Source organism: Phycomyces blakesleeanus (genome assembly GCF_001638985.1).
Source record: "Phycomyces blakesleeanus NRRL 1555(-) unplaced genomic scaffold PHYBLscaffold_3, whole genome shotgun sequence".
NCBI classification, from domain to species: Eukaryota; Fungi; Mucoromycota; class Mucoromycetes; order Mucorales; family Phycomycetaceae; genus Phycomyces; species Phycomyces blakesleeanus.
Window position 1 is genome coordinate 1,071,568 of NW_017265136.1, and position 24,278 is coordinate 1,095,845.

At 33.6% G+C, this 24,278-nt stretch overlaps 6 protein-coding genes across 6 annotated transcripts; 4 read left to right on the top strand and 2 right to left on the bottom strand.

Moving 5' to 3' along the window:
• Window positions 1–1,101: 1,101 nt before the first annotated feature.
• Window positions 1,102–3,241, bottom strand: PHYBLDRAFT_163579 (hypothetical protein; the record flags this gene model as incomplete). The annotated part of the gene is made up of 7 exons (XM_018434835.1): window positions 1,102–1,154; window positions 1,530–1,586; window positions 1,975–1,995; window positions 2,440–2,563; window positions 2,688–2,719; window positions 2,907–3,064; window positions 3,180–3,241. The coding sequence occupies 7 exons, from the start codon at window positions 3,239–3,241 to the stop codon at window positions 1,102–1,104; spliced, it is 507 nt and encodes a 168-aa protein (XP_018296514.1).
• Window positions 3,242–6,924: 3,683 nt separating this feature from the next.
• Window positions 6,925–8,539, top strand: PHYBLDRAFT_157555 (hypothetical protein). The gene is made up of 6 exons (XM_018433638.1): window positions 6,925–6,988; window positions 7,106–7,123; window positions 7,200–7,221; window positions 7,428–7,523; window positions 7,606–7,639; window positions 7,776–8,539. Exons 1-6 carry the CDS (start codon window positions 6,941–6,943, stop codon window positions 8,137–8,139), a joined length of 582 nt encoding a protein of 193 aa, XP_018296515.1. The 5' UTR covers window positions 6,925–6,940; the 3' UTR covers window positions 8,140–8,539.
• Window positions 8,540–11,917: 3,378 nt separating this feature from the next.
• PHYBLDRAFT_154390 (hypothetical protein) lies at window positions 11,918–14,782 on the top strand (the record flags this gene model as incomplete). Its single annotated transcript, XM_018433321.1, has 6 exons — window positions 11,918–11,987; window positions 12,243–12,386; window positions 12,549–12,940; window positions 13,028–13,627; window positions 14,475–14,516; window positions 14,765–14,782. The coding sequence occupies 6 exons, from the start codon at window positions 11,918–11,920 to the stop codon at window positions 14,780–14,782; spliced, it is 1,266 nt and encodes a 421-aa protein (XP_018296516.1).
• A 1,344-nt stretch (window positions 14,783–16,126) lies between these two features.
• On the top strand, window positions 16,127–19,512 carry PHYBLDRAFT_163583 (hypothetical protein; the record flags this gene model as incomplete). The annotated part of the gene is made up of 8 exons (XM_018434836.1): window positions 16,127–16,775; window positions 16,900–16,988; window positions 17,092–17,375; window positions 17,634–17,662; window positions 17,694–17,724; window positions 18,064–18,089; window positions 18,451–18,532; window positions 19,374–19,512. 8 exons carry the CDS (start codon window positions 16,127–16,129, stop codon window positions 19,510–19,512), a joined length of 1,329 nt encoding a protein of 442 aa, XP_018296517.1.
• A 520-nt stretch (window positions 19,513–20,032) lies between these two features.
• PHYBLDRAFT_62758 (hypothetical protein) lies at window positions 20,033–20,812 on the top strand (the record flags this gene model as incomplete). Its single annotated transcript, XM_018441011.1, has 5 exons — window positions 20,033–20,111; window positions 20,182–20,228; window positions 20,318–20,372; window positions 20,471–20,604; window positions 20,690–20,812. 5 exons carry the CDS (start codon window positions 20,033–20,035, stop codon window positions 20,810–20,812), a joined length of 438 nt encoding a protein of 145 aa, XP_018296518.1.
• A 1,241-nt stretch (window positions 20,813–22,053) lies between these two features.
• Window positions 22,054–24,081, bottom strand: PHYBLDRAFT_185210 (hypothetical protein; the record flags this gene model as incomplete). The annotated part of the gene is made up of 2 exons (XM_018439047.1): window positions 22,054–23,236; window positions 23,323–24,081. The coding sequence occupies 2 exons, from the start codon at window positions 24,079–24,081 to the stop codon at window positions 22,136–22,138; spliced, it is 1,860 nt and encodes a 619-aa protein (XP_018296519.1). The 3' UTR covers window positions 22,054–22,135.
• Window positions 24,082–24,278: the final 197 nt, after the last annotated feature.

The following is a 24,278-nucleotide window of genomic DNA, read 5'->3' on the forward strand; positions in this document are numbered from 1 at the left end:
CTGTCAAAATATCGCAAAGAGACAAAATGTTTACATTACAGTAATGTGATTATTATTGTTGTTGCTTACTGCTGCTTATTTGCTTGATTTTATCAGATCTTTGTGAAGATATCGGTCAGTGGGTTCCTCTCCAAGTTGATAAAGCAACTGTCATCATATTCTTTGTAGCATTTACATCTCGTTGTCACATTGTATTGTAGGCTCTACAGTCCAGTAAAGAAAAGACAACTTTAGATCGTCGGAATTTTCAAATATTCTTTTATAAAATAACCACAACTTGAGCATCTCTTTTTGACCAGTATTCCACCCTCGTTGTGACTAATATACATTATATACAGTGTTTTCCAAAATGTAACCGCTGTAGATGATCTTAATGAATCTGAGTACTTGTGCGAAAATAAAAATACAAAATTCATAAGTCGAGCCGGTCTCTAAATTTCTGATAAAACCAAGCAAACAGCCAGCAATAATCACAGCAATAACAATAATAGTCTAGTTAGGGTAACGTAACCAGTTTGGCTCTTTGAGATGTTCAAACAATTACAGGTAAAGTGTCTAAATAATTATCTACTTTGTCTGAAAACTAACTTTTCTTTGTTGAAACATTCCCAAATTTGTCTCAATCTCGAGTAGAAGCACTGTATTATTTTCTTACTTATGCGAAACTTTCGAAATAGATTTCTGGCAGATGTATCATGTACTCATTATTATTATTAAGCAAATAGTATTAGATAATGTAAAGTAAGATGGAAGGGAGGGGAGGTCATAATGTTTGTCTCTTCAAACAATAGAAATATGTATTCGGCATGCGACCTCAACTAAAAGTCTTAAATATAGCAATATTTAGTAGCAATAAACTCGTCTATAAATATAAAAGGTAACCAATGTAAGAAGTGTGCATTTACTGAAAATGTGACAAGTTGTTTTATTACTAGCATATATATATATTCTTTTATAGCTTTATACGCATATCTATGTTTTGTAAATAGCCAAGTACAAGGATAATACGTGTTTAGAGAGAATGTTTATATATTTGTTTATTTATTTATTGAAGGTAAATATTAGGTATATATATAATTCCAGTCGGTAAATCCTAAATGCCTATCCAGGGAAGGCCCATCGGTGCTCCACATCTTGTTCTTGTGCTTCAAAATCTGCTGTAATAAAAAAGAAAGAAAGAAAGAAATATAAAAGTACGTACCTGCAAAAACAAACACGCAGAAAAAAACGGACCCAACGAGAAAAAAAAACTAACTAAAAACACAGTACGAAGTTGGGGACATCTCACTTATACGACATCCGGTGGATCAGCACAACACCGAGATGAAGGACGACTAAGCATCAAAAAAAGAAGTTGGCGCAATGCCTTGAAATCCTCGGCCTCGTACTCAGAATCCTGGACACCACCAGAGCTCAGTCAGGGTCCCGAAGGTTAACCTGTTGGCTTGAACCTCGTTATATACAAAATAAGAACAAGATAAAATGCTGAGATGTTTTGCTTTAGCTTATGTTTTAGAACGATTACTCACCGATTAAGGAGCTCACCAAAGTACTCGCGTACTCTAATGAACTCGCCCGCTGGACCGCTATTTTATTTTTGAAAAAAAAAATTATGCAGACAAAACACGTTAATATCTTTTCATGTCAAATTGGTAAGTAGTAAGCATGGAGATTAGCAGCAGATTTTTGCACACAAGAACAAGAACAGGAGTGTTTTCTAGGCTTCTGACTATTTCTTGCTGTCAGTCTATTGTAAATAACAAATAAAAAGTTAGATCTTGTTCAAGAGTAATGCGCATGAGGTTGGTAGCATTAGCCATTCACTCGGTTTCTTGAATCCGTCAAAGTTGAAAATATGGAGCGCCTCTTTAAAAAAGAAAAAGGCGAAAATATGTTCAGGTTAGCTTATGACACCGAATGGGACGTATTCGAGCTGGCTTTAACACGCTGGTGGTCTTTACATTCGTTACTTACCTGGTGTAAACGTAAACTGGCCTAAAGGAAGGGAAATACAAATAAACAGACGCGTATGCCCTTGAAATAATTTTTTCCTACGCCAATATAGATGACATCAGCATTTATTTGTGATGCAAGCATTCTTAGCCACTGTGAGAGAATTTATTAGACCAAAATAACCACTACGGTAAAAAGGGGGTGTTTCAGAGGGCGATTATGTAAAACGCATGTGATTTTTTTAAAATTACCCCCTGAAGCGCACCTTTTTTCTCATAGTGGCTAAGAATGCTTGCATCACAAATAGATGATGATGTCACCTGTATTGGCGTAGGAAAAAATTATTTCAAGGGCATACGCGTCTGTTTATTTGTATTTCCCTTCCTTTAGGCCAGTTTACGTTTACACCAGGTAAGTAACGAATGTAAAGACCACCAGCGTGTTAAAGCCAGCTCGAATACGTCCCATTCGGTGTCATAAGCTAACCTGAACATATTTTCGCCTTTTTCTTTTTTAAAGAGGCGCTCCATATTTTCAACTTTGACGGATTCAAGAAACCGAGTGAATGGCTAATGCTACCAACCTCATGCGCATTACTCTTGAACAAGATCTAACTTTTTATTTGTTATTTACAATAGACTGAAAGCAAGACATGGCCAGAAGCCTAGAAAACCACTCCTGTTCTTGTTCTTGTGTGCAAAAATCTGCTGCTAATCTCCATGCTTACTGCTTACCAATTTGACATGAAAAGATATTAACGTGTTGTCTGCATAATTTTTTTTTTCAAAAATAAAATAGCGGTCCAGCGGGCGAGTTCATTAGAGTACGCGAGTACTTTGGTGAGCTCCTTAATCGGTGAGTAATCGTTCTAAAACATAAGCTAAAGCAAAACATCTCAGCATTTTATCTTGTTCTTATTTTGTATATAACGAGGTTCAAGCCAACAGGTTAACCTTCGGGACCCTGACTGAGCTCTGGTGGTGTCCAGGATTCTGAGTACGAGGCCGAGGGTTTCAAGGCATTGTGCCAACTTCTTTTTTTGATGCTTAGTCGTCCTTCATCTCGGTGTTGTGCTGATCCACCGGATGTCGTATAAGTGAGATGTCCCCAACTTCGTACTGTGTTTTTAGTTAGTTTTTTTTTCTCGTTGGGTCCGTTTTTTTCTGCGTGTTTGTTTTTGCAGGTATGTACTTTTATATTTCTTTTCTTTCTTTCTTTTTTATTACAGCAGATTTTGAAGCACAAGAACAAGATGTGGAGCACCGATGGGCCTTCCCTGGATAGGCATTTAGGATTTATATACTAAAAACTTTTCTTCAATCAATAAACAAATAAATGTATACCATCTCTAAAATTATGCTGTTTTTATGTAGTATAGACTTATTAACTTTACATCTGCATATTTACAGAATATAAGTATTCTTATAAAGCTAGATAATAATGAATTGTGGTGCCTTATGTAGAAGTATTAGTTAAACTCATATAAAATCAAAGTAAAGTAAAGATATAGCAGAACATAGCCAATTTTGAATAAAGGTGGCTATTTCGAAATCAAATTACAAAAGTCTAACGCACTCATGGGAACTTTGATCAAGGGTACTATGATTGAGGCTCTCTTAGTAATAATATGTTCAAGAGTCTTTTACTAAAAGTAATTCACCAACCAATGCCTTGTTGGCATTTTGTTGGTATTTAAAGCCCAAATGACATATTATTCTAAATGTAGATAGCCAAGAGCTATTGTGATAGGTAAACATCATGGGAAAACTGTATTATATTTATCACATTGATAACTATCTCTTGCTATATTTATATATTTATACATAACTATAGATATTTTTATAGATATATCGGCTGTATTATCAATAATTTTTATTCAAAAACTTATATAAAAAGAAAGAAGTTAAGATGTGCAAAGAATACAAAGCAGGAAAAGTAGGCCTAGTGGAGACATGATACTAAAACACAGTAACTTGATTTTTGTAAGTTCTTAACACTGCATTTTGAGAGTTAATTCGAGCCAAGAATAATAATGATACAAGACGAAAGTGCATGTATAAAGATCACTCGAGACCGTGTACCTATTACTTAAAAATAAGACTTGGTTTCCCAGTAATTACACACGAAAACTCACATAAAATTAATAAATAAAATAAAAGAAAAGAAATCATGCAATATATGACCAGCGTTTAATTTCCTAATTTAGAGTAAATCTTAGGTGCTGTTACATTAATATTTTTTTAGAGAAAATAATCTCTAGAATAGAAATAAACGTGAGTCTATGTATGTATAAAACCAATTGAATTAATAATAAGAATAACTTTCTCTTCTTTTAATATCCTCAAGCATACATATACATTTACATATATACACAGAGATAGAGAGAATCTATTTTAAGCTATAAATCTCCACATTATAGACTTGGTCAGGATTGGCTAACTCAAGCTGCTTGGCCAAGAGTTAATGTGGGTACAAAACGCACGGTTTTTCCTAGCACCAACAGCGATGTCTGTTTGAACTCTTGGTGAGATCACTATTACGTTTGGATACAAGCTTTTTTTTATGTTTACAAATGTAGATATTGCCTTGAAGCTTACACGCTTCAATTTAAAGAATGTAAGTTACCCAAAGAGCAAAGCCAAAAGGATATCGTATGATTAAATGGCAGAATAAGGCCGTGCTTTGATACATACATATACATAGAAAACTAACATCACAAAGTTTAAGCTATCTTATTTTATGTCCGTGCGTGGGTCTTGATTTATTTTTAACAAACTATAGACAAGACTAGCTGATACAATTAAAATGTCTTTCTTACAAATAGTTTCTTGTCTTTATATATATATCTTTTTATTACAAGCCGTGTTTTTCTACAACCAGACACAAGAAGAAATAAAGCGTATATATATATATATATTATTCTAATTTCCTTCATAAACTTCTCAATTGATATTCCCAAATGGTTCTTAGTTGCATGAGTGTGCGTGAGTGAGTGTGTGTGTGTGTGTGTGTGAGTGTGCTCGGTGACAGATTTGGTTCAAGAGTAGTTATCCTATACCTTCATTTGTAACGATTTCTCTCTTGTCTTTTTATATATATAAAAAAATGGAAACCTACACCTGTTTACTTTCCTTCTAATAATGTTGCATGCGTGTGGTGGGGGGGATTATGGATAATATTCGAGTGACCCTTTTATTCTTGGTGCATAAAAAATCAAAATAAAAACTATTTTTCAAGGAGTGTTTGTAATATTAAAGAAGACCATTTGTAGTTTGTTTTTTTTTAAAAAAGAAATATTTAAATTATAATTACACACATGTACTCTACAAAGCCTTGAGTTCCTATGAATATAAAGAGTTCTCCCCTTCGCATATATTTTCCTTGAGAAGATTACACTTTTGTTATATATAAATCTGCTACTGTCTACAAGTGTATATTCAGTATATTTGTATCCGTAGTGTGTGTGTGTGTGTGTACAGAGAGATATTAATATATTTGGTGCATCTTGCCTGTCCCAAGTTTTTAGTATTGATAATAAAAATAAGAAAGCGACCTTTATGAATCTGAGAATCTAAAGATCTCACAACCTGTATAATTATGATGCTTTTATTTTTGTAATGTCAAATCAAGACGATGATTAAGATGAAGAACGTGATCATGGTTTACAAGAAGATATTTGTAGGACAAGGAATAATCATAATAATCATAATAATCATAATAATTACAATAATTACAATAATTACAATATATACTATATAATACAATATATGGAACCCGAATCTGTCTCTGTTTCTCTCTCTCTGTGTGTGGGGAGGGGTTAGCGACTCTTCAACCTTATCAATCTACCTCTCTCTCTTTGTACATTTATATCTCTGTGTATGTGTGTGCTTATTATTTTTAAATCTCAGTGTTACCCAGGTAGAGTTACCCAATCGCTTTGAAATCTCCCATTCTCTTATTTTCTTCGCTTCCTTTTTCTTTTCCTTTTTTTTATACTTTATTTTATTTTGGCCTGCTCTTATTCTTACTATACTCCTTCTCTCATTAGTCAAATAAACGGGTATGTCGAAACTATCACCAATTTCCTATACACACATTTATCACTATCACTATCACTATTTTCTTGCTTGCTTCTTTTATATATATATCTGTATATGTTTAAATAGTAGTAACAATGATAATAATAAGAGAAAGAATAAAATAAACAAAAAAGAAAGGAAAGAACAAGAACAAGAACAAGAAAGGTCACATACATATATCTTTGACCCATCTTATATGGACGGATAATAAAGCAATGTCAACATTGACATTGTCTGGTCATTGCACACATAGTCATCTCGGCAGTTGATAGGATTTCTGGGGATGATTATTGCTGCGTATCCATTGTTCTTTTTCTCTCTCTTATTGAACTTTCGAGAAAACATCATTTCCCCCTTTTATACATACATACTTATACATACATACTTATACAAATGCATATACATACATACCTATATATATACATTTATTTATTTAAATATCATTTGAAAATAATAATAATAATCAAAAAGAATCTCAACTAACATGTGGTCTCTCTTTGTCTTTCTTTCTTTCTCGCTCTCTTTATCTCTATCTCTATATATATATATATATCGCTACCTCGCTCTAATTACTCTGCTCATTACACTCATTCTGGAAACCCATCTGCTTTACAATCGTTGCCATATCAACAATACTCACCTATTTTTTTTTCCTCATAAAAAAAAACTCGTGTCGACTTGGCAAAACAACGTGCTTTTTCTGTCCGCTCGGTGTTGTCACACCCTGTTCATTAATATGTGGATTGACTCGATTGAATTCTTTCCCACTGTTACTCTTACTCACTCACTCACTAAATCACTAAATCACTAAATCACTAAATCAAAACTTATATTTCTCGAACCTTGTGTTTGCACTATGTTTTCTCGGCCTTGAAAAATAATAATCATAATAGAATAATCTCTAAAAGATGATGCTCTACAAGCTGGTCGTTTTGGGCGATGGTGGTGTGGGAAAGGTATGGCATATTAGTAGTAGACATGACAATAAGAACCTCTCAGGTCACACAGATATTGGATTGGACGGGTTATTTTGTATTGAACTTCTTTTTTTTATAATTCTTCCCCTTCTATAGACTGCCTTGACTATACAGGTATGACAAAAATAAAAGTGAATGTGTGAATACGATTCAACTTTTTATACCGGCCATTAACTATCAAGGGCATCAGCTGTGTCTTAACCATTTCGTTGGTAAGTTATAAAAAATAAATTCAATTGTCAACTTTGATCTTTCTTTCTTTTTTTTTTTTTAAAAAAAAAGTAAGGCTTACTAAGCTAATTGTATTTATTATTATAGAGGTATGTTCCCGATTAAATAGATCTTTGGCTCTTTGATTTCTTTTATCAAGGTCTAAATAGATCCTTGGTTTTGCTCGTTATTTATTCAATTGTATTCCAGACGTATGATCCCACAATCGAAGATTCTTATCGCAAGCAGGTCGTTATTGAAGACCAGCCTTGTGTTTTGGAAGTCTTGGATACAGCCGGACAAGGTAATTATAATAAAAACCTTAAAAATTATTTTTACTCGATCACATATATTAAAAAATAACAATACTGTTTTATTGTATTCAGAGGAATACACTGCCTTGAGAGACCAATGGATCAGGTAAGAATAAGTAACAGTAATAATAATGCTGGACCTAAACACTACTATCAATATAACTTATTTTTTTCCTTTATTTTTCTAAATCAACTTATCTATATAAACTGTACATACAATATATGCTTTGATCATCTTATAGAGACGGAGAAGGGTTTTTGCTAGTATACTCCATAACATCTCATTCGACCTTTGATCGTGTCGAACGTTTCCGTGACCAGATCTTCAGAGTCAAGGATGTTGACAATGTTCCCTTGATGCTTGTCGGAAACAAGTGCGATAAGGTTACCGAGCGTGAAGTGACACGCGAGGAAGGTTACGCGATGGCAAAACGACTTGCCTGCGAATTCATTGAGACCTCTGCAAAAACCTGCGTCAATGTCGAACGTTCTTTCTACCAAGTCGTCAAAATCATTCGTGCCCAGAGAGATGGCATGCGCTCCGGCGTCAAGAAAAATGGAAAGGGAAAGGGAAAAGACAAAAAACCACCCTGCGTTGTGCTTTAGAGAATAATATAACATCTTTAAATCATTATTATTATTACTACTATTACTACTACTACTACTACTACTACTACTACTACTACTATTCTTATTACCCTATTTACCTTATTTACTTTCCTTTTCTTTCTGTCTGATCCATCTCTTTATTTTCTTACTCGCATTATCGCTCACTCCTCACAATCCTTTCTCCATTCTTATTTTTTAAATTTTTCATTTTTCTTTCCCTTTTCTTTATTTCTTATAGTGCGCAAAGGAGTGACAATATAGAGATCTCATTAATATCTGTGGCTTGCTGTGCAATGCCATCTTGTGCTTTTGATTATTTCTCTTGGCTTGTCATTTCCTCATTTTTATAGACCAAGAAGACGAAAACACACTTAATTACAAACCTGTCTTATTATTCCCCTTTCTTTCCCCTCTTTAAGAAAATATAAAGAAGTAATGGTAGTAGTACTTGATAATACAAACACACACAAACACACACAAACACACATAGCTACATAATTAAATCTATACTTTATTGCTTCTCTATATTTACTCATCTTCATCTTCATTTTCTTTCTATTAATTGAACCACATTGGCTTCGGTCAATTAGAAAACCCTATAAAAAATAACTGTTCATTTATTTTATTTGATTTACTATTGAAACGATTGTGAATCTCCATGCGTATCTATACATATATATATAAAGAAACCAAGCTGGGAGAGAAGCCGGGGTAATTTTAAAAGGAAAAATACAAATTACAATAGAGGATCCAGTCAAATCCGGATAATTGTTCTGCTTGTTGTTGCTGTTGTTGTTGTGTTTATTTGACAATCAACAGAGCAAAATTTATGTCTCATTCCCATCTTTGGTGGCTGTTTCTCTCTCTCTCTCTCTCTTCCTTCCTTTCCTTGTGTTATCTTGGAGTACATTGCTAATTTGAATTCAGAGCAATATTCTATTTGCGGTAATATTCAAAAAGCACTCTTGATGTGTGTTACCAGGCTTCTGGTGCAATAATTACAAGAATAATAGTTAGTATTTGATCCTGTTTCAAAGAACAATGTACATATGTGTTTGATTCATTTATATAGAATTGCTTGAAACAAAGAAAGACATTTATACTAACACTACACTACACTACACTACACTACACTACACTATTACTTTTCTTTTTATATTTTAAATACATAAATGAACAACATTTCTCTATCTCTGTCTTTGTAAAACATAGGCGAGTACACTCACGCCAATATATTGTTACTGTACATCAGCGGAGGTTTACGTAGAATATTTAGACTTTGGGTTACGCCGATGGGCCATGAAAAAGATACCAAAAAAAAGAAGGGAATTTTATTACATATATATATATGTATGTATAGCAAAGAAAATCATATGCTGAAGTATCCGCTCACAGGATTTTACTGCGCACATGAAAGCAGAATCCGTTAACGTAATATAGTCATAATTTTCTTACAGAAAGGAAAATAAACTTATTTTTACTTTCTTCTTCTCTCACAAACAATTGATGAAAAACTTAAGTGATGACATAGACACAAGACACAGACACAGACACAGACACAAGCACAAGCGTAAATAAAATAAAATAAAATAAAATAAAATAAAATAAAATAAAATAAAATAAAATAAAATAAAATAAAATAAAATAATATATTATGGGTAAAACTATTAATTCAGCTGTCATTACATATATTACTTTTTATTTTATTTTATATTACTTTTCTTTTCTTGAATATATATGTATAATATATGAGCTTATATTATCTCCTTGGAAACTATCGGTTACACCAGATCTTCCAGGAAAATTTTGCAGACTTCTTGTGCGTGTCATCCGTACTTGTGCTCCCGGAGGATAGACCGTCGTAGTCTACTTGTTGAGAGAAAACTTGGAACTTATCGATTATATTAAAAGTAATATTTATACACATATATACATACACACATATTACATATTACATATGTTGGAGTATAGCTTGAGGATTTACATGTGATTACTCCAAAAATTTACTAGTTACAAGCATTGAACAATATATAATTATGTAATTCGCTTGTACAAACTTCATTTATTTAGACTTTTTTAAATTTTGTCTTTTAAAAGAGTAATGGTTATTTAATTATGAATAGCGTAAACGTTTAAGACAGGCTTGGTAAATTAAGTCAAAGCATAATGATAATAATAGTCAGAAGATACATCCTCTTGAAATACCTATTAGGAAACAAGGATGCTGTGTGAAGAGACAAACCCAGTATTGAATCTACACAAAGGATGATGTTACTCTTTCGGCAATAAATGAAGTAAAAGATCATTCTCACTCTCCGTCCAAAGTATTCTAAACAAGGAATGTAACACGGAGCGCAATATCAATTATAAAGAGAGAGAGAGAGAAAGAGAGAAAAGAGGAAGAAGAAAAAGGATCGTCAGAACGAGAAAGACTAGATTTTGTGATTCTCCATTTTTCTTAATAAGGACACAAGTGTCATATATTCTCTCGTTCACCAAGAAAAAAAAACAAGAGAAAATTAAGTGAAAAAGCGCACAAATGAGAGAAAATAATAATATCACACTTTTATTGTTATTGTTATAATAAGCTGAGAATATTAAGGCTTGACCTCCAATCGACTTTCTTACGATTTTTATATAAAAAGCAACGAAGATAGATCCGTTGATAAGAACTTTAAGCTAAAATGAAAGTCTAAACGAGAAGTTTAAAGAGCAATGAATTACACGTAACATGTAGATAAATTACAATTTCAATTTCAATTGCAATTTCAATTACAAGTATATATAGTGCTTGCGGTAGAAAGAAGCGAGAAAAGAAAAGAAAAAACTATACATGTGCTTTTTTGACTCGATTACTTTAAATGTCTTGGTTTATTTGTATCCAGAATATCATGTTACAGATATCAATCTACTGTTCATCTTGTAATTTGTTCAGATAATACAACCACTGCAACGGAGTACCTACCTTTATCTTTGGCTTCTAATAATTCAATAGATAATTGAGCAACAGTGAATTACATTAATTTTAAATTAATTAATTAATTAATTAATTAGTTAATTAAAGGTTTTCTCTCTCTTTTGAATAAACACAACAGTTCATTTCTTTCTTTGAATTTCTTCTTCTTCTTCTTCTTTATTATTTTTGCAGATGTTCAATTGAGGTTATATGTTTGAATTGAATCTCACTTTGAAAGATTTTTAATGCAGATCAGTTTAAGTTATTTCGTATGGAAGTAACATCATAAAAAATTGAGATTCATACGCATATTCCCATATATTTTTTTAAGGATGCCGATAAAAATGATAATGCTATACATGGGTATTTATATAAGCATATACATCATGTGCTCTATTATATACATATATCTATACTGCTTTATACTTTTGATAAAGAAGATATGCTTGTAGACATATGGAGTGCTTTCTTAGACCAACCGAAATATGCTAGTGTAATCAAGTGGTTTACGAATCCATTCTCCTAGTCTGGTATTAGACGAGTTTGTTTCCCGTAAGCTTAGGGCTCTATACGTATTAAAAATGCTTGAATAGATATTTTGCTTTTATTTTTATTCTTACTTTTTTAAAGTATTATACGAATAATTAATCAGGGTTCATTTGTACTTTATTTCTCTTATAACAGAAAAAGATAAAATAAGGCTATATAACTATATTATATTTTTTTGATGGTATAAAAGAAAATAAATGTGTTCCTTTTTCTCATACACATACTTTGCTCTAAAGATATAAAATAAAAAGCTCACCCTTTACCATCCCCATGATAATCGAAGAAGAAATCGAGTCCACGCTAAAAACGTGGAAAACTCACAATATTATCAAGAACCTTGGTGAAAAGCAAGGGTAAAATAACCTTACCTTTGTTATATACAACCCAATTCTTTTTAACCATTCTTTTGGGGGATTTTTTTGCTACTACTGTTTTTGTAGAAAACAGAAATCCAAGATATCTCTATTGATATGTATACATTGAATCCAATACAGAGATTATTATAATAATAGCTTTATGTTTCTCACAAAGGCGCGTCTTTTATTACTATTATTACTATTATTATTATTATTACTATTATCTTCTTGGAAAATAGCACCTGGAGATGAACTCAACAGTATAAATAAGTTTATATTGACAAAGCGCACCGAAGCAAGAAATATAAAGTCTAGTACCCAACGTACATTAGCTCTAGACTCACTTGACTCTACCAAAACAAGTCTACAAGAATATTCAAAGAGTAAGAGATTAACATACACAATACGTATAAAAGCAAAAAAGAAAAGGGAAGACTAATACTATTCTTTTGACAATTTTCCAAACTTTTACTTTACTTTGCTTGGCTTTATTTTAATTCCTTTATTTTTCTTCTTCTCTAAACTATAAAATGCTGTCGGTACAGTCCCGCCAAATGGTTTGGTTGTATATGCAGATGCTACACCAAGGAAAAGAGAGAAAAATGGAGACACAAAGATTTCTTTTGAGCCATCTAAACCTATATCAAAAACCATGTATATTCGTAGCAATCACTTCCACATAGAAACCTTGAAAAAACAACTCGAGGTTGATGTTGAATTTGGGGTCATTATTATGGATGGGAATAGTACGCTCTTTGGCATACTTTCCGGAAACGACAGGAGAGTGCTACGAGAGGTACGCTCAGAAGTTCCTAGCCAAAAGAGTCGTAGAGGAAACAGCTCAAATCATGTATCAAAAATATGCAATGAGATTCGCCATAAACACATCAAGCAAATCTGCGAACTTGCAGTTAATTATTTCATTAAAGATAACAAGGTATGATATAATAGCCAGATACCCAATACCCAAAGAAAAAAAAGGTTATTGTGAATTGCAAGCAAATATACTTATGTTTGGGTATAGTGTATTGTAGAAGGAATTATTCTGGCCGGCTCGGCGGGATTGAAGTCTGAACTCTACAAGTCAAGCCTTTTAGACTGTCGCCTTCGAGAAAGAGTGTTCAGTGTGGTGACCACAGACCACTGTGGAAAAACAGGTTTTTATCAAGCTGTGAACCTGGCTTCAAATGATATAAGGGGAAGAAAAATCCTCAAAGAAAGACACTTGCTCCAAAACCATCACGAAGAGACGTTGAAAAATGCCAGTAAATCATGTTATGGTGTAATAGATACCGTAAATGCACTCAAGAACGGCTTGATCCGTCATTTAATTATCTGGCGCGGCTTAAATTACGTGCGTTATGACTTGAATGACAGCCAACAGAACAGACGTGTTTTTAACATAAGTGAAGAACAAGCGGAGGAGCTTGGGCCGTGTTCTGTTCAAGAATTTCTCGAGGAATACACTCAAATGGAACTTTATAGCACTACATCTTTGGTTGAATGGATACTTGAAACTTGCGCACAGTTTGGGACAATGGTTAATATGGTGTCTGAGTGTTCTGAGGAAGGTCTTCGCTTTGTTAAACAATACGAAGGATTAGGTGGAATTTTTTACTACAAGGTAAACAGACAGCTACATATATTGTGTACTGAAATGTTTTGATAGTAATTCTTCTTTAATTGTCACCATTTCATCCACTAGAACAAGCATATAAACCTCCAAAAGAACAAGAAGACAGTTTAGGGTACATTAAACAGGTGCGTTTAGCTCATAGTATCAAATATTATTCTTACTATTATTGTTTTAAAAAAATATGTGCTTAATTTTGCAATGAATCTATGCAAAATTCGAATAAAGAAACGGTTACAAGTACATTGATTGAGTAAATTGAGACATTACCCATATATCACTATATATATATCTATATTAGACTTGATATACTCGAAGAGTCTATAATGAATCATTTATAAATATATCAGCTAGATATTCTCACGGCATATAAAAGGAGAATTTGGGAGTCTTTAACAGAACTCACTATAAAATAGTATAAATTAATAAAGATATATTATGTTGTCACTTTCTTTCTTCAATGCGTTCTTTTCTCAATAATAAAACGATGGCTCAAAGAAAATCTTTTTTCACGGTGTTAACGTAAGAAATAACGAAGAATCCTAGCCATGGCTCAGAAACCAGCACGCCTAATTCATACTTCATTTTGTATATCCACAAAGGGAGATGTATCCATCCTGTTATCAATCGACAGAAATAAGTGATATCAAGCCACGAATAACAATCGTCAATACAGGCAAGCTATATATGATGCCTCTGATCAACCATATAATCAAGGGAGATAAACATCCTGATGCTCTTCTTATTTCTTTATTCTTTGCTTACAATTTATCTACAACTTTTATTAGACAATCTCTACTTTGACATTACGCAAACCATTCATCTCTGCTTTGAAAAGATAGAGCTTACAAATATTGATCCAAAGACATTTAAAGATGAAGTTATGGAAGCAGTGTTTTCAAAGATAGAGGAGGCAGTTGATCACATTCACCCAAGAAGGTTGATTTTTATTGCATTTGACGGCATACCTCCAGCCATAAAACTACAAAAACAGATATATACCAGAACATCAAAAAATAGACTTTTTGAGAGACCGTCTGACAAAGAGTATAGTAAAAAATATGACAAAAATCTTATTACACCTGGTAATATACATATAAATAATTATGATAAGAACAATATAGGGAGAGTAGAAATCACTACTAACACTATCTAATAAATACACCATGAATATCAAAGGAACTAGTTTTATGGAAAAGCTAGGAGATTACATTCGTTATCGATTGTCTGAAAAACTGACATATAACGACCACTGGGAAGATATCAGGATCTTGCTTTCTGATACACACATGCCTGGTACAGGTGAATGGAAGATCATGTCGTATATCCGATCGCTTGAAGTTCCACCCCCAGGATCGCCTGAGCTGCGACACATGATATGGGGAAGCGACAGAAATCTTATTCTGATGGGACTATTATGCGAAGACAGCAATATATTATTTACTGAGGGTATTACTTATACAGAGGAAGAGTAAGTTTCTCTCTCTCTCTCTCTTTTGTAATATTTAGCAAAAGGCTATACATAGATTCACGTCTTCCCTGTCAGAACTCCTAGGAATATCTTTAAGGTAGTGCACGCGGGTACCTTGCGAGAAGCAATCGAAAAAGAATACGCCTTCTTGAAGGCACAAGACGGGTTCGAATACGACACTTACTCTCTTATAAGAGACTATGTTTTGCTAAACGTAATTATGGGAACTTCTTTTTTACGGTACCCACGAAGTTTGAATCGTTTATCTGAATCAATGAAAGTTGTCCTGGATGCCTACAAAAACTTTTTATTGGAATCTAACGGTCATTTGTATGAAAACCAAACTATCAACCACAATCGGCTTGGATTTTTTTTTGAAAAGTTACTTATACCTATGAGAGATCTTTATTCTGCTGAAAAAGCCAATGATATAATTCAAGAATTTAAAAAATTCAATATAAATAGTATAAGTACAGGTACCATTTCCAGAACTGAACAGGTAATTTTTAAAAAATAATAATAATAGTAATAATAATATTTAAACCAACTTTACAAGCTAGCACTCACAAAATGCTTTAAACCATACGAATAGATTAAAAGCTCACAAAAGACCAGAGAGCGTAAAATTATGGCAGAAGAGTATATAAGAGGAATTCACTGGACTATGGAATACTTTCAATCCAATATCGTTTCATGGACTTGGTATTATCCTTTCTACCGTTTGACTCCTGCAATTTTTGAGCTGATCGAAATACAAGACCTTGAAGTTCCGATATTTGATCTGGGAGAACCAATGAATATATACGTCTACATTCAAAAAGTTTTTCCTGATTTCAACGTACTTGTTGATCAACTTGCCTCTGAGGTACTTTAAAGAGGGAAATAAAGCCGCTTTTCTATTTTGGAAAGAAGTCTAGATTACTTATATTTATCTTGTACCCTTATCTATAAAATAGTCCAAACTAAAAGGTCAATCTCCTTCAGAAACCGTTCAGCAGTACACTCTGCAAAATTCTACAATGGATTCCGCCTCAATCCCCTCTCGGGATCCAAGTAATCATCATTTATTCTCTTCGGGTGAGCAGAGAATAATATCCAATGAAGGCTACGAAAGTATCATGCTGTTTCCAAAAAACAATTTTATGGTCAAAGACATTATACTGAAAGGCAGAAATAATAACATCAATGAGACCTCGAGTACAAGTACTACAATTACTGCGCCTACTATCAGTATCAAGTATGCATTTGTGTACGGATCAACCCTACACGGAAATTGGGTGTACGATACTCTGTCTCACGAAGTTGACGACGGTCTGACAGTCAGAATGAATACCTACCTCGATAAATATGCTTTGAAGGAGCCTGTACTTATATTTGATGAATCAAGCGTAAAAGAATGCAACATTCCTTTAATAAGTAGTACCGCCCTTGCAAATTCCCTGAGGGTTCATGAAGAAGTGGTAAAACACCTTTCGACAGACTTTTACATTACCCAGTCTCAGAATATTGTGCTTAACATTGGACTCCAATTCGGGGATAACGACGGATACACATTTATGGCAAACCAAGAACTATGCCTTTACTTTCAAGAGGCAGCGGATCTGCTTGAAAGTTATCTTAAACAGTTTCCTCGCTTGGCATTCTTTGTACAAAAACTGATATTTAGTGGTAAAGTTTTCAGTTGAATAATAGATTATCTTGAAAACTAACAGAACATACACACGCACATTATAATCATCAAATTTTTATTATAAGAGGTCACTCCTATGCCTACATACACCTGGGATGATAGTACCCCGTACTCTGTCAAAACTGTATATGATTGGGTTAATTCAAAAAGATATTATAAGAAGAGAAGTCCAACGCCTTTCGAAAATGCAAGTAATAGATTAGTATTGTTTTTACTGTTATTTTGATATACGTACAGTCTAGTTTGTCTTGTAACATACATACGCAAAACAAACTAACCTGTGAATATTCTTAGCTCACATTAAAGATTAATGAAAAGGCAATCGAGCGCACAAAAAAAATTAACAGTGAAGTTTCCTTGGAAACAGTAGTCTACAATATTCCTCAATCGGCAATTGTCTCTCTTAAGAAATTTAAAGAGATCCACGGTACCAAAGAACTTATGATCGGGGACAGATGTGTTTGTGTTGACAGACGTGAGAAAAACATCTTCCTTTTTGGTAAGAAAGGAACAGTTGTTGGAATGCGCAACACCAAAAAGGTCAGGGTCAAGTTTGATGAAGACCTTTTCAAAGCAAGGTATGGCAAGAATATTTGATCCAAAAAAAAAAGAAGGAAAGAAGAAGCTAAAAGTTTGGAACAAAACATAAAAAAAAACTGTTTTGTGTATTGTATAAATAGAGAGGATCAGATAGGAGCTATAATAGACATTCGAAATTTGTTGAATCTTTCCTAGTCGTATATCCTCCTTTTATTGCTACCGTGGTACGGCATTATGAATTTGCTACTACAATATATACATCTTTATGTATTCTTTGCTTATATTTATAAAACTAGCATACAATCTCAACGTCTACACTTTGCTGGTAAATCAATCTTACTGATGGTAATAATTAGGCTATAAACGTAAAATAACTCCAATGCAAAGGTGAGTACAATAGGTCAAAAGTATCATCATGTAACCTGTGGTGTATGCACCACAATTTAGTGAAATACAAGCTCAATACTTTAGAGACGAATGTGAGATATATAGCCATATTCATCTTCTTGAATGATCCAAAAAAAAAATCCATAAATATGAGCTAAAAAGTGATGTTGCCATAAAATATCTATGTGTTTTTTTCTTTCTTTAAAAAACCAGATGGAAAACCGTAGCATAGATCATTTTTGTTGAAGTAGTGTTTTATACACTAAGAAGACAAGGGAGGGATACAATATTCAAAACAATATTTTGTGTGCGTATGGGTTAATTTTTAAGGTTATTTAGCTTATACAAATCATCACCAATGGGTTGTAAGAAATGGTCACCATAGCAACTTGTGCATTTGTTTCAATGGCCTCATAATATTCTCTATCATTTATTTCTCCTCGCCCTCGTCCACTTTATTCTTTCTTTCTATTGGTCAACCTATATAATATCCAATAAGCGATACTTTATGCTCTCACTATATCTAAAAAAGAAATCCCATAATTGATGACAGAGACAACTTTGCTTGGCAAAAAGATTCCTTTATTCATGTATTTATTTACTTGTCTGTATGTCTGGCTATTTGTTTGTTGATATCCCACTGTTGGAATTGAGTTTAATAATAAATAAATATAAAAGGATCACATTGGTATCAAGATATACAAAGTACTTTTTTTTTAAGTGCAGGCAAATGTATTAAATACCTTGCCATGTTTTATAGAGAGCTAAATGTTACTAAAAAGAAGGACTGTTATGGTAGATTCATTTCGTAAGGAGCCATTCGTATCAATTGCAATCCAGCATCATTGATTAATAGATGTGAGGATCTCAATTTCTTTAACCACATTTCATAAGAATATAAAACTCTTTTTTTTTTTGGTTTTGGTTTCACTCCTTATCTCGTAAGCTAGGTTTAAGAGATAGATAGATAGACATAAAAACAATGAAATACGACTGAGGGGTAGTCTTGACAAGGCGAATTTGACAGTTGAGCAGTGAAAATTAGTTGTCTTGGTCAGTTTAGTCCGAAATTCAACTAGTTAGTAACAATGGGATAGTCAGGGTAATCAGAAAGAAATGGATTAGAGTTGTAAAAAACAAAAAGCCTCTTAAAATTGTCAGTACAAACAGGCTTGGCAAGGTTTCTGGGTGGGGAGTAAGGATTTTGTCCGTTTAGTGAGATTTTTAAAATAGAACATTGACCTAGGCAAGTACTCTGATTGTTTGACCGGCGATACACTTCCTTCTTTGATCAAATGAACTATCCACAGAGAAAAAGTCAGTCTTTGCTCGAAAAGCAAGGCGTTTCATACAATATGGTAGTAAGAAAAAGAGGTGTCTCCCATGAAGATATCTGATTTTTTGGTATGTCTAAAGAGCCCAGGATCTCAATTATACTGAGCACATTTGAGTACATCCTTGGTAGCTAGTACATCAAATAAAGTTCAAGAGATAATATCCAACAAAGGCGACACAACCAAACATTAATTAGACTTTTACATCTTCTTTTATTAACAAACATACCCATATGTATATATGCATTGGACTGTGGCTAGTTTTTTGTTATACTAAGCACTTTATTATCTTTGAATATTACTGAAAAATCAAAGGTATAATCATTCGAAAATGGACCACTTTAGCTTTTTGTATTTGAATATGTTTTTGGCTCTTTCTGGGAGACTTCTCGCTGAAAATTGGCCATTGTTTTTGACGCCGATCCAGGTTGTCATTTTCATAAAACCGATTTGATATCTATTCATTTATTGATTGTCTTGGATCATTAAAATAAATTTGAATTAAATAAGGGCTGTCTGTGATATTAAAGCAATATATTGATTGCATACATAATGAAAATAAGGATAGCTATCTATCTATTTACTTTGGATATGTATATGTATATATAGCATCAAGAAAATTTATAACAATGAATATCTTTTATGATAATTACAGCTACTTCTCCTACTGAAACTAATAATAATAGTAATAATAATTGAATTATGATTGCTTGACCTTAAAAGCCTGAATGTCTTTAAGATGTGTGGTTTTGGCATCAATATTAAAGTCAAATATAAGATAAGTGAGTTGAAACATAGTATCTTATCAGCCAATCTTGTGAAGGGCAAAAAGCAGAAAAGCTTAAAATTAAAATAATATCCACGACAGGACAGTGTGGGTTTTGATTCAATAAATAAACCAACCAGTCGGAATAGATTTTATTTATTTATTTTCTTTCTTCCTTCTTTTTTTCTTCTTCTTTTAAACGCACATCATGAGTCGTCAAGGTCCTGCAGGAAAATTCCGCATTCAACCGGCTTTCCAGGATGGATATGGCACTCAGGGTGCTAATGGTACGCACTTATATTCGCTGTTTTGTCTTTTGTGATATTAAACACTCATTTCATTCTTATTTATGCATAGATCAATCGCCCAAGTTGAAATCATTAAGATGTGTCTTTTGTAGCATTGTACGATTGAATGATCTAGAATATTAATAATAAAAGCTTTAATTACTGATCACTGATTACTGATTACTGACTCTGGACTCTGAATCTAGGACAAGCCTCTAGATGCCTTTTCCCAGACACAGATCCAAAAGGCAACATTCAATCGTAAGTAATATCAAGAATCTAATTCAAAGCTCGCGTCTAATACGAATCTAAATGAAACCAAACAACACTTGCGCGTTTTCTTCTTTGGTTTATTGTAGCCTATGCCCCTCCTAGTTACAACAAGGGAACAAAGGCAAAACAGATCTCATGCAAACAGTGCACTGCATCAGTCAATAGCACATTGACTTGCATGACCTGCACAAAGACAAAACCTCTTGAATCGTTTGCCAAGGTAAATATAGATTCTTCTTTTTATAAAATAATAATAATAAGTAGTTAATAAATACATTTTTGTTCCTTTGTAAAAAAAAAAATAGGTTCAGAGAAAGCATGCTGAAAAGGCCCGTTGCTTAAAGTGTATGAAGAAGCGTGAAGAAGAAGATCTCGATGACTCTGAGTATGATTCTGATGACGACTCAGATCCTTATGGCCCAATGTAACCTGCTGAAATCTTCCAAAGGACCGTATAAATATTTATTGGGCTTTCTCAAAATAAATTTAAAGAAAAAAAAACAAGGAAAAAGTAGTAATAGTGATAGTAATAGTAGTACTTTTTCTTCTTCTTTATGATGCAGTCAAATATAATGAGGCAAGTCAAGATATTGACTTTACTGATATATATATATTATGTAAATATAAAATAAACTAATAATAGTTCATATAACATATCATATCAGTTTTACTTGCTTTACTTGACTTTGTTGATATAGATCCCTTTTGTTTGTTTGTTTGTTTTTAAAAGGAACAACACATAAGGAATCATTAATGGACCATTATAAACCCTAGTCAGTCAATCAATAAGAGTAGGACTTGATTTTTACACCTGTTTTTCAGAAGAATCTTATGGGGACTAAGAAAAGAAATATAGAGATAATCTACATGAATGAAATATTACCCATGATCCTAACCCAATTAATCCTCACTATTTTGAATAGCTTTGAAGTAACACCTAAATCAAGTCAAATCGAAACGTAAAAAACAATTATAAAATATAAATACGTGGTTCTGAAATATTATTACATTCAGGAGATGATTTTGAAACAAAATAATAATAATTTTTTTTTTTAATTGGTTCAATCGATACATCTTGAAAGTTACTTATTGGAATTTCGTCATCTGTTACATGAGTTTAACTTGTACAAAATAATAAAAATAAAAATAAATTCTACATAAAGGAGGAACATCAGAGAGTTTAATTTTAAAAGATTGGACTGACCTGTAATTAAATACCAAACATCACAGCATATTTTCAAAGACAAATATAAATATAAATATATTTTAGTTTATATCAAGCAACCACTTGTGCCTTTAGTATACTATATATGTATGTGTGTATGTGTACCTTTTAGATTATTATGTAAAAGTACTTGCTTACATATCTATAATAGGGTCTTTTTTGCCCTGCTGCTACTGCTATTACTACTACTATTGTTGTTGTTACTGACAAAGACAAAAAGGAAATTCCTTTTACACTTATAAACCACTATTTTCATTTATGCTTATTTAATATAGTTGCCTAATTTTTAGAACTTTTTACTTTCCCATAGTCATCAAAAAACTGCATGACTTTAAAGAAGTAATGTTTCTCTATTATTCTTAACCCCATTATTAGATAATGAGCAAATGAGCAAAAACAAAAAACGAAAACCAAAAATGGACATTCGTCATAATGAAATAATATATATATATATATTACTTTATGTATATAGGTTTATATGTATATATGTATATTGACAGTAATTCTAGTATATTAGCTTGTGAGCTTAATTACTACCTAGCCAGCTAGTTGAAAAATGTCCGCCAACTTTCCAATCACTTGCTCGTTCAGATGCCGAGGTCTGTGGTACAGTTCCATCGTAATTGATCGCAGAAGCCCCAGATGGAGTCAATCTCAAAGGGCTCTTCTGTCGTTGTCCCGATTCTCGTCCCAAGGAAGGAACCTGCCTTACCTTTGCCTTTCGGTCTGTACCAGTGCTTTGAGATGCCCTGATGACAGGGTAGGGAACTCGGTGAGAGAGCTTTTCTGCTGTTAGTGGCGACGATCGTGGATAACTCGACGCCGGTCCATAGCGACTCGTACTGCTCTTGACTCGTCTAATGTCCATTCCCTGTCGCTCCTTCTCCATCGTAGATGACGGCCTAGAATGATAACCGTCATTATGATCGTCTTGCAATGATGCATATGTAGCAGACAATCCATATGGTTTTCCCATAAATGTACTCTGTTCATGTGGATATTGAGGAGGTATGGATTCACAAGATATTGACCTTGAAATCGATTTAGATACCATTCTATCTGTCGGGTGGTGGGTTGCTTTTTGAAACACCTGAGCGAACCATGCTAGAGGGCCAGAGGGTGACTGGGCCATATTCGTTGTGGGTGTGCTTGCGGTCTTCTTCAACTTTTCACGCTTCTGGACAATCTCTTCCTCAACCTTTTGTCCATATTGCTCTACTTTTTTTACGTATTCTACCTGAAGCTCATTCATAGTCGAACGCAGCTGTCCCATTTCCTGGAGCAAGTCTTGAAAGAGCTGTAATATCGGAAAGAAGGCATTCAATGACTCGTTGTGGGTATTGTAGCTGATCTCGTCCTGAACCCAAATAAATCGACTTGAAAGAGCACCCACGTCGGTCAGAATATTTTCAATAATCGAATTGCTCATACTGCTCAATTCAAATATATCAAACGTCCGTCGTAAATTTCTGTTCAGAGCACGTATATCGGTGGCAATCAATCTTTGAAGTGTTTGGGATACATGCTCTTGTAGTTGGCTATATGGGGATTTAGGTTCAGAGTCTTCTAATGACCGTCGTGGTGCCAATAGCTCAGTTGTAGTGAGTTGATCCATATCTTGTATACTCTATATTTTTTTTTATAAAAGAAGAATAGAAGAACAGTAAATCGTTTGCATTCTTGATTTGTTCTTTTCAAGTGCTTTATAACTACCTTTCTTTTTGGATTTTCTTCAAGACTCGGTGTGTCACTCTGGCTGTTGTCAGTGTCATTAGCTGCTCTAAGTGATACAGCCTTTTCTTTACCCAAGATTTCCTTCTTGTTGCGACGTTCATGATAATGGTAATGGTGATGAATAATGGATCCAGCAGGAGAGGATGCCGAGGGTTTTGGAATAGGTCCTGTTTTTGTTCGAGCCACGTCTTTACCCTTTTTTGAAGGCGGGCAACGTTCTTTGGCTGACATTGCATGGAAAGGATGTTGCTTAAGGTCTTTTTTAGGTTGGTTTTGTATGTCTGTTATCGGCGGCTGCTCTGCCAATCTTACTTCTCTGAGAGGTTTTGTCATTCGGCCTCCGTTTGTACGACCAAGAGCATGTAGAGAAGGTGCGCTTCTGGAAAGTAAAGCGAGATTGTCCGTATATATTGAACTGGCCGTTACCTCCATAAATCTCGGTACACCATTACCACAATTCTCTCTTTGCTCTTCTCCTTCTTCGTCTCTATCAATACCATATATCTTGTTGTTGTATGCTGCTGCTTCAATATGCGCTTCATTTAGTTGACCTCTACAATCCATAAGATCGGTCTTGAATTTGCTATTTGCAGAAGCCAGTTCTTTGACAAGGTCCAAAAGATGGTTCATATTTGACTGCTGCATCTCTGGAGTAATTGAGTTTATCACTGGTGCAATCTGTAATATAAGAATGTTGCAGATCATTTGGCCATAATCATGATTATTATGGGAAAACATCAAAGCTTGTATGGTTACCTACCTTTACATCTTTATATGTGTCTTTCATGTCTTCTCTTCCTCTCATACGGTCATATGCAATTGACATAGCCTCTTTTATACATTATATCGTGCGCATTAGACAAATATATTCATTACACCGATCAAACGAACCAACCAACCCATTAGCCAATAGGCTTACCAAATTTTATCATCAG

Coding starts and splice junctions, on each gene's coding strand:
- PHYBLDRAFT_157555 (XM_018433638.1), top strand. CDS start 6,941: ATGATGCTCTACAAGCTGGTCGTTTTGGGCGATGGTGGTGTGGGAAAG. Junction 7,222..7,427: donor GTGTCTTAACCATTTCGTTG/GTAAGTTATAAA, acceptor CAATTGTATTCC/AGACGTATGATCCCACAATC. Junction 7,524..7,605: donor CTTGGATACAGCCGGACAAG/GTAATTATAATA, acceptor TATTGTATTCAG/AGGAATACACTGCCTTGAGA.